This window comes from Heloderma suspectum, chromosome 1 (genome assembly GCF_057233095.1).
Source record: "Heloderma suspectum isolate Gila_16-S chromosome 1, 16-S_ref, whole genome shotgun sequence".
Taxonomy (NCBI): domain Eukaryota; kingdom Metazoa; phylum Chordata; class Lepidosauria; order Squamata; family Helodermatidae; genus Heloderma; species Heloderma suspectum.
This window is the reverse complement of record NC_139458.1, coordinates 413,735,826-413,752,562: the sequence shown is the minus strand read 5'-3', so window position 1 is coordinate 413,752,562 and position 16,737 is coordinate 413,735,826. Positions and strand designations below refer to the sequence as shown.

The following is a 16,737-nucleotide window of genomic DNA, read 5'->3' as shown; positions in this document are numbered from 1 at the left end:
TGGTGTATGTGTGTGTGTGTGTGTGTGTGCGCGCATGTGTGTGTGTGTATGCAACAGGTTGTGTGGGTTTTCTCATGCAGCTTGTGTGTGCTGCACTTGTGGCAGCCGATTATCCTGACTGGTTGGCTATGTGGCCATAAAGTCAGGGCATAAAATGAAATAAAACAGACATCAAAGCCAACAAATTACAGCTTCATGATCAGTTTCTTATTAACTGATTTTATACTACTTGCCCTTTTCATTAATGGGAAGCAAATTTGAATGTAACTTTGTTGACTTCACATATATCTGAGGTTGATAATCCCCGAAACAAACCACATGTTAAGATCCTTTTCCATTATTTTAAAAATGTATCTCTTCCTCCATCTTCCAAATGGAGCAAACAAAATAATTAAAAAATAAGCAGCAAAGTACAAACATTAAACTGAATCAAACAGCAGCGAAACAAAAATGTGATAACCCCAGCAAAATTTTTTAAAAGATTAAAAAGAGGGGGGAAACTGCTATTACAGAAGCAGGAAAGCAGCAAGGGAAAAAAATTGCTAATTCCAACGGCCTGTTTGAAAAGCCAGGTTTTTGCCTGGCACCTGAAGGCACCCAGTGTTGGCACCAAGAGGGCCTCTCTGGGGAGGACATTCCATAGAGTTAGTGCCACAACTGAGAAAGTCATGCTCCTAGTGACCCCTTGCCATACTTCAGTCAGCGGCTTCACTTTGAGCAGGGCTTCAGATGCTGAGCAGAATACACAAGAATGTACATACAGGAGGAGGTAGTTCTTAAGATACCTAGGTCCCAAGCCATTTAGAGCTTTAAGAAAAAAAACAGCTTTTGACTGAAACAAACAGGTAACCAGTGTAGATTAAATTAAAATAGTACTGGAGTAATATGCTCCGAACAACCAGCCCCTGCCAACAGTCCAAAGGGAATGTTTTGCATAGGGTTGGGCCAAAATTCCCTCCTCCATTTTTCACCACCATTTGCAGTTTTCAAAAGGGGGGGGGACTTCTAGGGGAAACTTACTGGAGTTTTCACTCCATTCAGTTGGCAGCTGCCATCTACCACCTACCCCCAAATGCCCATTCCAGGGGGCATCCTGGGAGGTTGGGGTGCGGGGAGATGGTGGCTACCAGCTGATTGAAGCTCAGGAACTCCAGTCAGCCATAAAATACAAAACAGGGGAGGTACATTTGCCCCCTGATCCTTCCCCCAGAGACCGGCAGTTCAAATGTTTGGCCCAGCCTTAATTTGCACCAGCTTTTATGGGCAACCCCATGTTGAACATGTTATAGTCCAATCTGGAGATTACTGAAGCATGAATACTTATGGCCAAGTCTGACTTTAATGAGCTCATTTAATATCAGCTCATTGAAGATCGGATCTGGTTTTTGCAAGTGACTGTGCCCAATGATTATACCTAATGAGGAAAAAAGGCAATTTTACGTAATATAATTTTGCCTTATAAAGAGTAAATTATTCGGAGCTCACAGATCCTCAGAGCAATCTATGGCTGCTACACAACCTGCCATGTAGTTCAAGAGAGCTTGTGTGGGGAGCTGCGCAGCTGCAGGGCTGGTTGGGGTGTGCTCGTCACTATTAATAGCCAGCATCTTTTTCAGGATTAATGCCTACCCTCCAATCCCATTCAGAAGATCATCAAAGAGCCCATACTAGACAAGTAAAAATTCTGAAGGCTTAAAAGAGACATAAACAGAGCACATGTCCACAGTGCTCCAGTTAAAGAAAACATAGCCCATCTTCGTTTAGTTGCTCACAAGCTTCGTTGGCAATTCAGAAAATGTTTTTGAATGAGGAACCGTCACTCCTTGAGGTAGTTTGCTTGCATAAGGTTCTGTAGGCAGATCCTGTGCTACTTTATTACAGTAAAGCCCATTCCAAGGGTTCCATTTATTTATTTGATGTGTACCCCGCCTTTCTACCAAAAAATGGCACTCAAGGAGACTCACAGAGGCAGTTAGAATTTGTTAACACAAGACATTGAAATACAATAAAAACATAACAACTACATAAAAAAGCGTTCTAGATGAGAATCAATGTTTAAACATTATTATGTATTAAAACTGTGTGGATGACAAGGTTCCATTGTTCAGACCTAGAAGGCAGGGATAAATGAGTACATAGCCATATACATAGCCAGCAACAGGAAAGCTTTGTTTGAGCTCCTAGCGCTTGCTTGCTGAATTACAGCCTGCCCCCTCAATCATTTATGGGAGCAGGATCTGTGTGCACCTCTAACACTGCTATTAAGAGCTTTCCTATTAATTTCAATAGAGGGGCCAAATCTGAACATGCAAAGAAATGTGTGGACAGACTGAAGATCTCTGTTTAATTGAATTGGGAATTCCATATGCAGAATGGATCTGCAGACATGTTAGAGCACACACAGATTTCTGGATGGAGGATTGTTTTTAAATGTATTTGTTTTATTGATCACGATTTATCTATTAATGTAAGTTGCCTTGAGTGCCATTTTCTTGGTAGAAAGGCAGAGTACACATCAAATACATAAATTAATCATTTAAATAGAAGAAAATACTTGAAAGCAAATAATTATTCTTCCAAATGTTTCTCCCATTATCATTTCAGTGTTGCTGAAGCAGTTCCTGGCTTGGGGTCAAGTCTGTGCAAGATACGATCAGTGTTAAAGATCTCATGAGTCAGAGGAGCGTAGTTACAATTATTCTTTTGCACATGTAGTTTTAACTTTCATTTTCTCAGTGTAAATAAATATACCCACAACATTCTTGAATGTGGGCAGTTATATGGTATAGTCTTAAACTGTTCCCTGCTTTATTACAGGGAATGTATTGGAGTAAATCTCTCTTGTGGACCTTCAGTTTTTCAGATTTGTTACGTGATTAAACTCACATCAGTTTTGAAAGTAGAAAATGCAGCATTTGTGCCTGGTTTTGCATCCCAAGGCAGCTGCGAAGCAAGATACATATAATATGAAAGGAAGGCAAAAATACTACGGAAATGTATTGTTCAAACAATCCCTTCCTCCCACTTAATAAAAAGTGGCAACAAGATCATAAAATAACCTAGCTGAGGAAACAAACAAATAACTAATGAAAAAGAATAAGCACTGATTTATTCCAACACTCTGAACTAAATAGGCATTCAAAAGTAAATCAAAAGAAAAGTTATTGGGGTTCATGGGTTCTTTGGCAGGAAAATTATTGTGACCTGCCTGATCCTTTGGTGATGGGCTGGAATAAAAATCTAGGTGGACAATGAGAGGCCATTACTCCAGACATGAGGAAAGGTACCAGGAACAAAGGAGGTAATCTTAAGCATGCATCCTTGGATGTAAGCCCCACTGAAATCAAGGTGACTTACTTCTGAGTAAGCATGGTGAGGGTCAAGCTTAAAACATATTTCTGTACTAAATGTAATTGTTGAGCGGGCCAGTTATTCCCAAGAGGGCTGACATACTGATGGCTGAAACCCTTCTAAATATCTTCCATTTTCTGCTTGGCTGTCTCATGGAAGTAGCTGTTTTAATCTTGGCACTCAGCAAAGCACTCTGGATGCTTGCTGTGTGTGGTGCCTGGCAAGCCTTGGTGAGCCGAGTGTTGAAGGTGGCTATTCGAAGAGAAAGTCATCCGGTTAATTTGGCAAGATAATTTATGTTCTTGGTATAGTCCTGGCTCCTGGGTTGTTGCTGTTTTGGTCTCACCACTCTGGTACTCACGCAATATCCAAGCAGTTGGCTTCGGCCTGACTTTGAGTTGCTGGCTTTCAGACTGCCCCCTCCCCACCTAGCACCGAAACCTCCCGCATGGTGTAAGCCAGCAATTTATCACTACTTTTGAGTTTGTGCTGCTGACACACAGCATGGTTGCTTCTGCTAATTTTGTGCATGATGATGGAGCTGAGGTTGTGGTGAAGAGGGCAATTGCTTGGGCCAGCAAGGTGTCTTGCGAGCTGCGCTCAACTCCGAGGTGCTAGGTCCTAGTGCTGCTCTCCCTTGCTGGGTCTACATTGGGTGTGTTTCACCAGCATGATCTGCCTGTGATGACCTGCATTAATTCTTTTGTGTTTTTCCCCTCCCCTTTTGTGTGTGTGTTTTTTCTCTTCTTCCTAGATAAATGGCTCATTTAAATTGGGAGCTGCCACTAAAATATTCTCTGGCTGGCAAATGCAGTGCCTAGCAGCTGCTATCAAGGACGAACCAAACATGAGTGGGGGAGGGGAACAGGTCGACATTCTGCCGGCCAACTACGTGGTGAAGGATCGCTGGAAAGTGGTGAGTATGTACCTCTCTCTCCAACCTCCCACCCCACCCCTTCTAACCTTGCTGGATGCCATATACTCCAATTGCCCCTTTTTACCTGGGCACTTCAATATTCTGAAAACTGCTCCAAGTGAATTGCTGCTCTCATGCTTCTGGGAGCATGTGAATGTCTGGTTTCAGTTACGTTTTTAATAAGGCACTACGGACAACACCACCACAAGCCATTGTCTTCATTGTAACATGCTATGTGTGATGCCAACTCTGAATGTTAAGCTTCAGCTAGCATGGGATATGGTGACCCCCTTCCCCTCCTGTTGTGGATGTAAGGGTGGGAGGATAAATCAGCTGGAGTGCATCACACCACTGCTCCAGCCATCCGCACGTGTCCCCTGTTGTCTTTTAGACAGATTTCAGGGTGCAGATGTTTTTACTTACAAAGTCTTTAATTGCCTGGGGTGCAACGTACCTAAGAAACTATGTCCTCCATTTTGTCTCATCATGCTCTTTTATACTGACAGTGTATATACCTTGTTAATAATGCCATCAGAGTGAAAGATCAGTACAATGAGCCCATGTGGAGATGGATTCTAGGTGGCTGCTCCAAAACCCAGGAACTCTTTCCTATTTAATCTCTAGATATTTATATCTCTGCTGTGGGACTACAACTGCAGCTGCAGCCTGATGGTTGCTGGCAAAATTCTTAAGTAATTGTTTATTTTACGAGTGGGCCTGCAACAAAATGTTGTAGTGTGGATGCTATTGTTCGCAGTTCCAGCCAGCCATGCCCCTTTCAGGATACTCCATTCCAACCCCACCCCGTTTTTCTGCTTCCCTCACAACGGTTGGTCAGTATTGCATTGCACTGAGCACGGTCAGTCCTTGTGGAGCTGCTTTTGAGTTTCCTCCACCCCATAGGAGTTATCTTCGAAATATTTTTAATCTATTTATGCAGATAGTTTCCCTTCGCCTGTTGCTTTCTTTCCTCCCTCTTGTACATGGATGTTGCCACTTTGGTTGCATAAAGATCCACACTTAGAGAATGAGTTCACTGTTAATATATGGGGAAAAGAGTAGTCATTACTGTGGCATTCCTTCCTATTTCACAGTGAGAATACCTTTTCAATAAGGTCTTCTCCCACATGCAGTAATGCTGCCACCAGGACCTTTACCTCAGGTCCAACCCCTTTACTTTGTGAGATGTGAGGACACACTCGCTTCTTTTCTAACCTGTATTATTCTCTCCTTTACCCTTATGTAGCCATGAGCTGAAGGTGTAGGATTTTATAAAACACTTTATTAATTAGAGCATTAAGATGTTAAACAGTAAATAAGTAACTTTAAAAGCTTATACATATCTCCCTTCTCACACGCATGCACACTTAATTACCACTTTAGTCCTGTACACGCAAGTTCTAGTCGCTCGCTCTTTTCACAGTCTCTTCACAGACCCTATCCAAACCCTATCTCTCTCTTTTCCCAAGCCCTTTCTCTATTGGTTTCCCTATCTGAACTCCACAAGCACAGCTCCCTATTTATATAGCACTCACCTTTTCACCCCCCCATCCACTCAGCCAATCATCTCACATATGCAAATACACCACACCTCCTGTCACTCATCCCACTCTCACTCTAGATGTACTTACCATAAACACAGAGGCATAACATTAATACACATGTATAACCACAGGTTCATAATATATATACACTTGTGACATCACAATAACTTTCACTAATTAGTCACTAATTCACTAATTATGTAACTATCCAAAATGACAGTTTCTTATGAGTAGAAGCTCCTATGTCCTGTGTCTTTATAACGTTGCTTGTAGAATGATGGGTGCATGTTAAAGCTGTATGAAGTGCCATGCACCTGCCTTCCAATTCTGTCAGGAAAATTTGACTCTGAGGAAAAGATCTTCCTACCTCTTTTGTTTCTCTGAACCATTTTACGTAAGTAATCTGTCTTGCTGAAGACTGCCAATACCAATGCATAATGGTAGGCTGGATGCTGTGCATAGAGAAGGTGTTGTTGTTGTTGTTGTTGTTCAGTCATTAAGTTGTGTCCGACTCTTCGTGACCCCATGGACCATAGCACGCCAGGCCTTCCTGTCCTCCGCTCTCTCCCGAGTGTGCTCAAGTTCATATTCATTGCATCGGTGATGCTATCTAGCCATCTCATCCTCTGCCGTCCCCTTCTCCTTTTGCCTTCAATCTTTCCCAGCATCAGGGTCTTTTCCAGGGATTTTTCTCTTCGCATTAGGTGGCCAAAATATTTGAGTTTCAGCTTCAGTAGCTGTCCTTCCAATGAGCAGTCAGGGTTGATTTCCTTTAGGATGGACTGATTTGACCTCCTTGCAGTCCAGGGCACTTGTAAGAGTCTTCTCCAGCATCACAGTTCGAAAGCATCAATTCCTCAGTGCTCAGCCTTCCTTATAGTCCACTCTCATCGCCATACGTTGCTACTGGGAAAACCATAGCTTTGATTATACGAACCTTTGTCAGCAAGGTGATGTCTCTGCTTCTTACTATGCTGTCTAGGTTTGCCATAGCTTTCCTCCCCAGGAGCAAGCGTCTTTTAATTTCATGGCTACAGTCACTGTCTGTGGTGATCTTGGAGCCCAAGAAAATAAAATCTGTCACTGCTTCCATTTCTTCCCCTTCTATATGCCAGGAAGTGATGGGGCCAGATGCCATGATCTTCGTTTTTTTAATGTTGAGTTTCAAACCAGCTTTTGCACTCTCCACTTTCACCCTCGACAAGAGGCTCTTGAGATCCTCTTCGCTTTCTGCCATTAGGGTGGTATCGTCTGCGTATCTGAGGTTGTTGACAATTCTCCTGGCAATCTTAATTCCGACCTGTGATTCATCCAACCTGGCGTTTCTCATGATGGGCTCTGCATATAAGTTAAATAAGCAGGGCGACAATATATAGCCTTGTCGTACTCCTTTCCCAATTTTGAACCAATCAGTTATTCCATCGGTTCTTACTGTTGCTTCTTGACCCTCGTTCTCAGGAGACAGGTAAGGTGGTCTGGTACTCCCATCTCTTTAAGAATTTGCCAGAGTTTGTTGTGATCCACACAATCAAAGGCTTTAGCGTAGTCAATGAAGCCGAAATAGACGTTTTTCTGGAATTCTCTTGCTTTCTCCATGATCCAGCGAATGTTGGCGATTTGATCTCTAGTTCCTCTGCCTCTTTGAAACTCAGCTTGTACTTCCGGTAGTTCTCGGTTCACATACTGCTGAAGCCTAGCTTGTAGGATTTTGGGCATAACCTTGCTGGCATGATAGAGAAAGTACAGGGCTGCAAATGCAATAGCAAGATGAAATGACCTGAACTGCCTTCAAGGAAGAAGGAAAAAGTAATCCCTGGTAGCCCTCATTGCTCATTCATGTCTATTATGGTTGCATTCATTCATGTAATGTTTAGCTGGTTAGAAATTTGCCACATCACTTGCCCTCTGAGCTGATAGACACCCGCCTCCCAGCAATTCCAGAATAAGGGGACATGTTCACAATTGGTTCAACTTGAGAAAATAACCAAGGTAGCTGCTCCCTTTGAAACAGGAAAAAGAACACCTCACTATGCATTCATAATGCATTTCACCAAATTTAAATGTGCTGGAAGAGCTGACAGTGAGATAGATGAAGTGCATAATGACATCACAGTGGCCCAGATGTAATGTTGCTGCCATGGCCTAGCTTGGTGCACTGTGTCCAGTCCCACTTCTGTATAACAGAAATCCTAATAGCAACCAATGCAGCAGACAGGTAGGCATGCCTGTTGTGCAATTAGAGAGACAGACAGACAGACGCTGCTATCTGGTACTTTTTTTAGGTTTGTCTGCAGGAAGGTAATTGGTACCTGTTTTTGCTTTCCTTCCACACTGTTTGTGTTGCTTCAGAATATGTGAACTGCAGCTGAGGAGGTCAATTGCTAATGTGGCTTTCATGCTTGCTATGTTCTGAGGTGCCTGGCATGCAGCCAGCAAGACCAGCTTCTGTTGCATTCATCCATCCAGTGGCAAATTGAATGAAATATATTATTTTTGCAGGGAAAGGCTGAATATGCTAAACATAATCTCGTTGCTATTTCAAATAGTACACTCAAAGGACATTAGCTTTTCAGAATGAAGGTACAGCACCTTCTCAATGCTAAGTTATCTTTGCATTTTCTAATCTTCCTTTCTGCCCTCCTTACCCTTCTCATGTTGTCTCAGGAGTCTTGTCTTTAAAAAAAAAAATCTCTGCATGGTGCTTAGTTTGTTCTAAGTGCTATAATTCTTCATGAAAATCTTTTGTGTTTGTATTCAAAGATGAAAGAGGTCTTGTGCAGGTTTTACTCTTAATTGCAAAGATATTTATTGCAAAATGAAGCTAATTTATGTGACAAAGGGTCTCTAAATTTCATCTTGTGTTCATGTTGCCTCTCGCTGTATCAGAATTATAGATTTTTGTTTTGTCAGTTAGACATGAGATCTGTCCAAAGTGTCATATACCAGTTCATACTAACAACTCTTCAAATGTAGTGTTGTTAATAAGCCCTTTTAAAAATCAACTTCCTTGTTTGCCTGCTAAAGCGATCCTTATTCAGTTTGCTGGCTGGGGATTCCCACCCATGTCCTAGTAGAACAAGAGAGAATGAAACTGTCTGGATATTCTGCAGTGTAAACTTAGGATGCGATCCTACACATCTTTAGGGGAATGCTGGGAGTTGCAGAACTTTTTTCTGTCTAAACATGCGTAGGATTGCACCCTTAAGCTCTCTTGCTATTCCCTTCCTAGTTTATCAAGGAAGTGAGTTACCCCAGTATGCAGGAAACAATAGATGTTTTGCTGTTTCTATTGAACTTTGGATTTTAATTGGAGGAAATGAAGTTGCTGTTTATTGGTCAGCCCCCAAAACAGAGTAAGCAGAAGGGGAGGAGTTCAGGATTGGCTGATTTCCCCACTGGTTTCCGATTTCCATCTTGAAGCCTCTGCTTAGTTGTGCCCATATACTGGTTTCCGATTTCCGTCTTGAAGCCTGCTTTTAGTTGTGCCTGTATAGTGGTTTCCGATTTCCATCTTGAAGCCTGCTTTTAGTTGTGCCCGTATACTGTGGGTGAATGGGTATTGTCATCATCTTCCATCTGGTCAATGGATCTGGTGGTTAATGTAAGACTATACTTCAGAAATAAAACAATGTTCTCTAGAGCTAATGCTAGTCCAGCCTTGCCCATGTATGGCCTGATTAATACATGTAGGAACACAGAATCATAGAATCAAATCATAGAATCATAGGGTTGGAAGGAGCCTACAAGATATTGTGTAACTCTGTTTTACAGTCTTGCTTAACGCTCCTTAATGATAAGGTGTTTATTTAATAAGCAAAATGCATTTTGGATTTTTCGCTTAAAATAATTTAAAATAGGAATCTTATTGCAATACCCAAGACTGGTGTGCTGCTGAGTGTCTGTAACTTGTGGGATGGCTAAGAGATCTGGTGCATGAATATTAGGAACCTAGTCAGAAGTACTCCTTTTTTGGTGTGCTGCTGAGTGTTTGCAACATCTCTGGATCCAAGCCATTATGGATTGGAGCAGTGGCGGATGGGTGAAGGGGTAAGTGGCCATTCACAGAGTCTACACATTAAGTAGTCAGTCCTACTTTCAGTTTAGGTGTATGTGAATTCTGGCTCTCCAGGTGACCAGGAAGATGCAGGAGAGTTTCAGTGTAGAAGAAAACAAAGCAAATGGGAAAGACGATGTGCTAGTGCAGTTACACATATTTATCCCTAAGCCCCTATTGCATTTGGGTCTAGGGGTTAAGCCAAAGGTTTCATGGCAGAGCTAAGTTTACTGAATGTTTTGAAGTGGGGAGGAGAGAGAAGAAGGCATTATGTAGCTATTCTGAGAGGGAGTTCTGGGACACCTCTGTGAATTCATAACAATGTTTGCATTTCCAAGCCACTTGCTTCCCTGGCCAAGAATCAACAAATGAGACGAAAACCAGTTCTGCTGTCCTGGGGAGAAATCTCCAAAAATGTCCTGGAATCCTAGCAGATGACTTGACATCATAAGAACTTGGGTATCTATGTAAAATGTAGTTTAGCCCAAACACATGCAACTTTCTTCTGAAGAAGATACTTCTGGGTAGGACAATATGAATTGGCAGGTGGGTGTGTCGGTACTTATTCCCTGATCTAAATCACCCTCCAAGTGGTATTTTCCTCCCATGGGATTTCAAATACATGCTTGTTCTTAAAGGGGAAGGGGGTGGGGGGGGTAGGGCAATTTGGATTGGAGCAGTGGCGGATGGGGGAAGGGTTAAGTGTCTGTTCTCAACTTAGCTTTTCCTTTTTGAAGAGTTGTCAGGCTACAGTCACATGTATTTGCATATAATATGTAATTTGGCCCATTTATTACTGGCTCTTTAAGTTGAATTCAAGATGGCATTAGTTAGGATGACAATAGTTGGTCTGCCTGTGATCCCTAAAATTTCTGGACAAATGTTTTGTTTTTTGAGCCAGGCCTGGTTATGTCCAATGTCCAGGGTGGCCTGGAATAAATAATTAAAATGAAGAAGAAGCAATTGTGCCAGATGGTTGCTGAGCAGGTGATTTTGTTTGAACTGATGATTGATAGTCCAGAAGGGAAGGATAGCCTTAGGGAAAGGAAGTATGTCACAAAAATGTTTCAAAAGAAATTTGATGTACAATTTGGGGCTGAAAGGATGGTGTGTGCCCAAACAGAAAATATAAACCTCTTTTAGAGAATGAAATTTTTAAAAAGTTATCTGAAATAGTACTGGTTATACTATTTGCAAAACATTTTGTTAATGAGCTGAATAAACAGGGTTGTCTCAAGATTTTTGTATGCTCTCCAGTGGGTTTAAGCCTGTCATTCTTGGTCTGGTAACCACACACCTCCTCCGTTAAGCACACCATTCTAGCACTATCACCTTCCAGCCAAGCCCATGCCTGTTATTTTAAAAAATGGCAGTGCATTAATATACACTAAAGTAACCTCTATGCACAGAGAGTGTGTCTTTATAACCTTTCCCCATACCTGTAGAATTAGCCCTGGTGCAAGCTCTCTGGCTGCCTGAAGCAGGAAGGGACATGTACCGTTGCATCATGCCCCTTCCCCCCTGCCGTTGCATCTTTGTCATTGCTGCCACATTTGCACTTCTTCTGGCCATGCAGCTCTCAATGAGGAACACAGAGTGCAGGTGGCTGCTCCAGAGAGCCCTGCCAGCCATGCTCTCCTGTGGCAAATGCTATAGTGGGAGAGCGGCTGGTGGTGTTCTTTAGAGCACTTGGTGGAGGAGGCAGGGCATCAACAGGAGCGGGGGAGAGCAGGATGCCTCACCCTGCTTCATAGGTGGGTCAACCCTGCTTGGAATTCAGGAGTAGGGTTTTCACACAGTCCTGGCATTTTTCTCTCTGAACATTAAACAGAGCCCCCACCATCCTTGAGAACGCAGTCTGCGGCTATTTGGGAACTTTAAAAGCTGGTACTCTATAGTACTGTTCAATCTTGAGATGGGACTCTGTACTTTGCCACACATACTTTGAGTCCTGGGACAGGAGATCTTCAGTGGGCCCCAGTGGACAACTGACATCCTGTAGTGAGGGCATCCCACTCACTCACTTTTAGGACCTTTAATCCCTCCTCTGCTTTGCTAGTCACTGGGAGACCAGCAAGAACATTTCCTAAGGGATCTTTTCCCACCCCATTTTTTCCGCACCCATCCTCCAAGAAGCTCTTTCTCTTTATCCCCCCCCCCCCGATGTTTTTCTTACATCTGCTCTGTGAGATGCACTAAGAGATAGTGACTGGCTCATGGTCACCCAGTGGCTTCATGGTTGAGTAGGTATTTGAATCCAGTTCTCCTTGTCTGATGCTCTGAGCACTAAACTACACTGGCTCTCAATGTCAGGCTTATGTCAAGCCCAAAGACCCAGACCTTTATTCTAACATCCATGGTCCCTTGGCAGTTGTCTGGCCTGGGTTAGTTCACCTTTTCCTTTAGTATGATTCCATGTTCAGTGTTGGAAGCCAGCCATCTTCAAGTACTTGAAAGGTTGTCCCAGAGAGGAAGGCCAGGACCTCTTCTCGATCATCCCAGAGTGCAGGACACGGAAGAATGGGCTCAAGTTACAGGAAGCCAGATTCTGGCTGAACATCAGGAAAAACTTCCTGACTGTTAGGGCAATACGACAATGGAACCAATTACCTAGGGAGGTAGTGGGCTCTCCCACACTGGAGGCATTCAAGACGAGGCTGGACAGCCATCTGTCAGGGATGCTCTGACTTGGATTCCTGCATTGAGCAGGGGCTTGGTCTTGTAGGCCCCTTCCAACCCTACTGTTCTATGATTTTATGTGGACTACACCAGCATTTCGTAACGTGGACCTGCAGAGACCAGACTGGGCTTGATCATCTTGTACATTGTCAGAAGCAATTCAGCAGGATGCTTGATCCCCCCAAACTGGAGTGCTGGAGGCATGGCCCCAAGCACTTCCCTGCATGTGCTTTTCTCATCAGGATGGACTCTGGGTGGGACACCTCCATAACCTTTTCATATTTGGACTTGGCACTGTTCCAGTAGTGGAATGGTCAACATTTTTTAGATCAGCTTAATACATCTGTCAAGCTTTCCCCAAGATATTGCAGGCTGTCAGTACTGTGACAAATAGAAATGTTAGTTCTTCTCATTTAACAGGGTGACAGCTCAATTTCCATTCACTTTCTAAGTATTTGATGTTCCGATTGCTGACAGTAGAGACTGGTAATTTTGTTTTAAAAAGATGGATGGAGAATATCATACATTTTCATTTTTTTTAAATAAAGAAAATATTTTTTGCTGCTGAATCTAGAGCAAGCTTCCTCAAAAACCATTGGAAAATGCATTGTTCTGGCTTTTTAAGTCTCTCAAATGAAAAACAGTTTCCAGCTTCAAGTCTGTGGTAGCTTTTCACCCAACAAATATTTTGTGTGCCGTCACAAACTCAAATTATTACATTATATGGTATTATTATATATATATTGGATTCCTGCATTGAGCAGGGGGTTGGACTTGATGGCCTTGTAGGCCCCTTCCAGCCCTACTATTCTATGATTCTATTAAAGTTACACTAATGTTTTTGCGCAGTTTCAGATATGACAATCCCATGTTTGGTCTTCGGAGTATGCTGCTCCTTTCTGTCATGTTGCCTGTAAGCAAGAGGAAGAACAACCCATCCCAGTCTGTCTTAGGTGACCCTTTACACAGCCATAAACTTGGATTTATCACAAAGTGTATACTTAGCAGGGACTGCTGCTCAGTCCCAGATTTCTGACAAATGTGCCTACACGATACATTTGTTTTCAAATGTCTGTTTGTTCCATTTATGATATACAAGTTAGATGCTTTTTTTTAGGTGCGCACCAACAAAACAGAATGTGTGAAAGTGCTCTGCTCCTAACACCCAGAAAGAAAATGGGAAGCAAGTCCAGTCTGTTTCTGTTTGGTTTGTGGCATCTGCTGTTTGCCACAAGGAGGAGCTGCTGTGTGACAGAACTCAAAGCAGCTGCCCCATTCTCTCTCTCTGTGTGTGTGTGTGTGTGTTGGTAAAATACCCCTGGCTTGGCAATTGAAAAATAAGCCATGTAATTAGGAAGCAAGCTTCACAGCCCAGGGCCATGTGGTTGCTGTAGTTTAATTTCAGACTAAGATTTTAAGGTTAAGGGTGCAATCCTATGTATGTTTAGACAGAAAAAGGCCACAACTCCCAGCATTCCCCAGCCTGCCATGCGGGTTGGGGAATGCTGGAAGTTGTAGGACTTCGTTATGTCTAAACATCTATAGGAATATGCTCTAAAATAGTTGTTTGTTTGTTTTAGAATGCTACAGGCCTTCCATGGCTGTTCTATAGCAATAACTTTTAGCAGTGCTATATACCATGCAGTGATCATGCAGTTTATGCTGTCAGCTTTTTCTGCTGTCTTCCATTCCATCTTCATTGATTTCTCTCCATGATGTGTCTATGGCAATATTCCTTAAATCTCCATCCACTCAATGTTTTGCAATGTTTCATCGATCCTTCAACCCCTATAGTTGTGTCTGTACCTATTTTTAGAAAGCGGTCTGTCCTTGATATTTTTAATATACACAAATAAGGTATCAGAGATTTAACTGTGGTCATTAATATTCATGCTAAACATTGTCATCATCTTGTTTGAAACTGACAAGCTTCAGCTTCCAGATACTGGCGCAGTTCTGCTCTTACTGTAGCTAAGCCTCCCAGCTGAGCAGAGCAGAGCAGAGCAAGCTGCTCCAGCTGGTCCAGGGACTACAGAAGCAAGCAAGCTCCCAGAGAGCGAGTGACCAGAGCGAGTGAACAGGGGGAGCAAACAGGAGTTGGCCGGGGGAGTTCGGCAGGGGAGGTCAAGGGGGAGGCCCCTAACATTTTTTTTCATTTTTTTATTTTTAACTAACTTTTTTCCATTTATTTGTCTTGTAACACACACTTTCACACAAGTGGGACTCTGTTTTTAACCTCTACTGAGTAGAGGAGCAGGCACAGGCTAGTCTAGAACAATCACAAAGCTAGACACAAAAAGGGAAAAGAGGCTATGGAAGGACAAGACTCTCCAGTGGTGGTGACCTGCAAGGTGTGTGCAATGTTTGTTTTCTTGCCTGAGAACAATATGGCCTACACCTGCAACAAGTGTAAGTTGATCACACTGCTGGAAGAAAAAGTAAGAGGACTGGAGCGGCGACTGTCAACCCTCCGGGGAATAAGAACACGAAGAGTTCTTGGACAGAATGAGGGAACTACAGCAGCAAAGGGAAGACCAGAAGCTTGAAGAGCAACAGCAAGATGAGGCAGTGTAAATTGCTGAGTTGAAGAAAAATGGAGTAGAGGATACTCCTTGGAAAATGGTGACAGGAGAAGAAGAACTAGACGCCACTCTGCACCAGTGGAAGCAGTGGAGCTGTGGAACCGATTCCAGGTACTTGCGGATGAGACTGGAGGACAGCCTGCAGAGGAAGAATCACAGGGGAACCTACATGAGAGTGAGCAAGAGGCTGAAGGTCAGTCAAACAGAGGTGATGAAACCCAGGCCTACAACAACAAGAAGAGAAGAGTGGTAGTAGTGGGAGACTCCTTGCTGCGTGGGATCGAGACCCAAGTATGTTGCGAAGTCCCGTGGACTCGCCAGGTATGTTGTCTCCCGGGAGGACGAATTAGAGACGTGACTGAAAGGTTGCCTGCACTCATAAAGCCCACTGACAGGTATCCCTTTCTTCTCATCCATGTGGGAACAAATGATACCACCAAGCGGAGCTACGAAGAAATCATGTCAGACTTTGAAGCTCTGGGAAGGAAACTCAAGAACTTCTTTGGGGCCCAGATAGTTTTCTCATCATCCTTCCAGTAGTTAGAAGAGGAATAGAAAGGGAACGAAAAATACTCTGGGTAAATGACTGGCTACGAAGGTGGTGCCGACGAGAGAGATTTGGATTCTGGGACCACAGGCTATACTTCCTGGAAGATGGGCTGTTGGCAAGGGATGGGTTGCACCTCACAAAGGATGGGAAGAATGTGTTTGGCCACAGCATGAAGAACTTCATCAGGAGGGCTTTAAACTGAATCCTACGGGGAAGGGAGATGTAATGTTGGGGGTAACAATGGACGTAGGCGCATGCACTGCAACGGAGAGAACAGCTCTGATAGCGCCCAATAATAGTCTTCAGACACATGTAGGAAGAAAGCCAGACTATGAAGCACATGGTCTTCGATGTCTATATAGTAATGCCCAGAGTATGGGAAACAAACAGAACGAACTTGAACTCTTAATACAGGAGGGAAATTATGACTCGATAGATATAACTGAGACTTGGTGGGATGACTCTCATGACTGGAATACAGCAATTGAAGGATATAACTTGTTCAAAACGAACAGGAGGAACAGAAAGGGAGGTGGGGTTGCACTGTATGTGAAAAATACATATCTCTGCACAGAAATACAGGAGGAGGAGCTTGGTAGCCCCATCGAGAGCATCTGGATCAAAATGGAGCAAAGAATAAAAGGAACCTGGTGGTCAGAGTCTACTACTGGCCACCCAACCAAGGAGAAGACGAGGATGAAACTTTTGAAAAGCAAATAGCCAATGTTTTAAGGAAGCATGATGTAGTAGTAATGGGGGACTTCAATTTCCCCGATCTTTGTTGGGAGACAAATTCTGCAAAACATGGCCCCTCCAAGAAATTCCTGGCTTGTGTGGCGGATAACTGCCTCCTACAGAAAGTAGAGGAAGGAACTAGAGGATCGGCTATCCTTGACTTGATCCTAACCAACAGAGATGACTTAGTGGATAAAGTAGCAGTTACAGGGACTCTGGGGGAAAGCGACCATGTTGTACTTGAGTTCTTGGTTCTAAGGGAAGCAAAAGCCAAGTGTAGTCAAACATGTACCCTGGATTTTAGGAAAGCTGATTTTCATAAACTC

General features: G+C 43.2%; 1 protein-coding gene across 1 annotated transcript in view; it reads left to right on the top strand.

Moving 5' to 3' along the window:
* Window positions 1-4,159: 4,159 nt before the first annotated feature.
* Window positions 4,160-16,737, top strand: part of TTBK1 (tau tubulin kinase 1) — a 117,033-nt gene continuing 104,455 nt past the window's right edge. Inside the window, exon 1 of the mRNA XM_084829025.1 lies at window positions 4,160-4,267. Coding sequence (XP_084685151.1) covers window positions 4,160-4,267 — 108 coding nt within the window. The remainder of the gene's footprint in view (window positions 4,268-16,737) is intronic.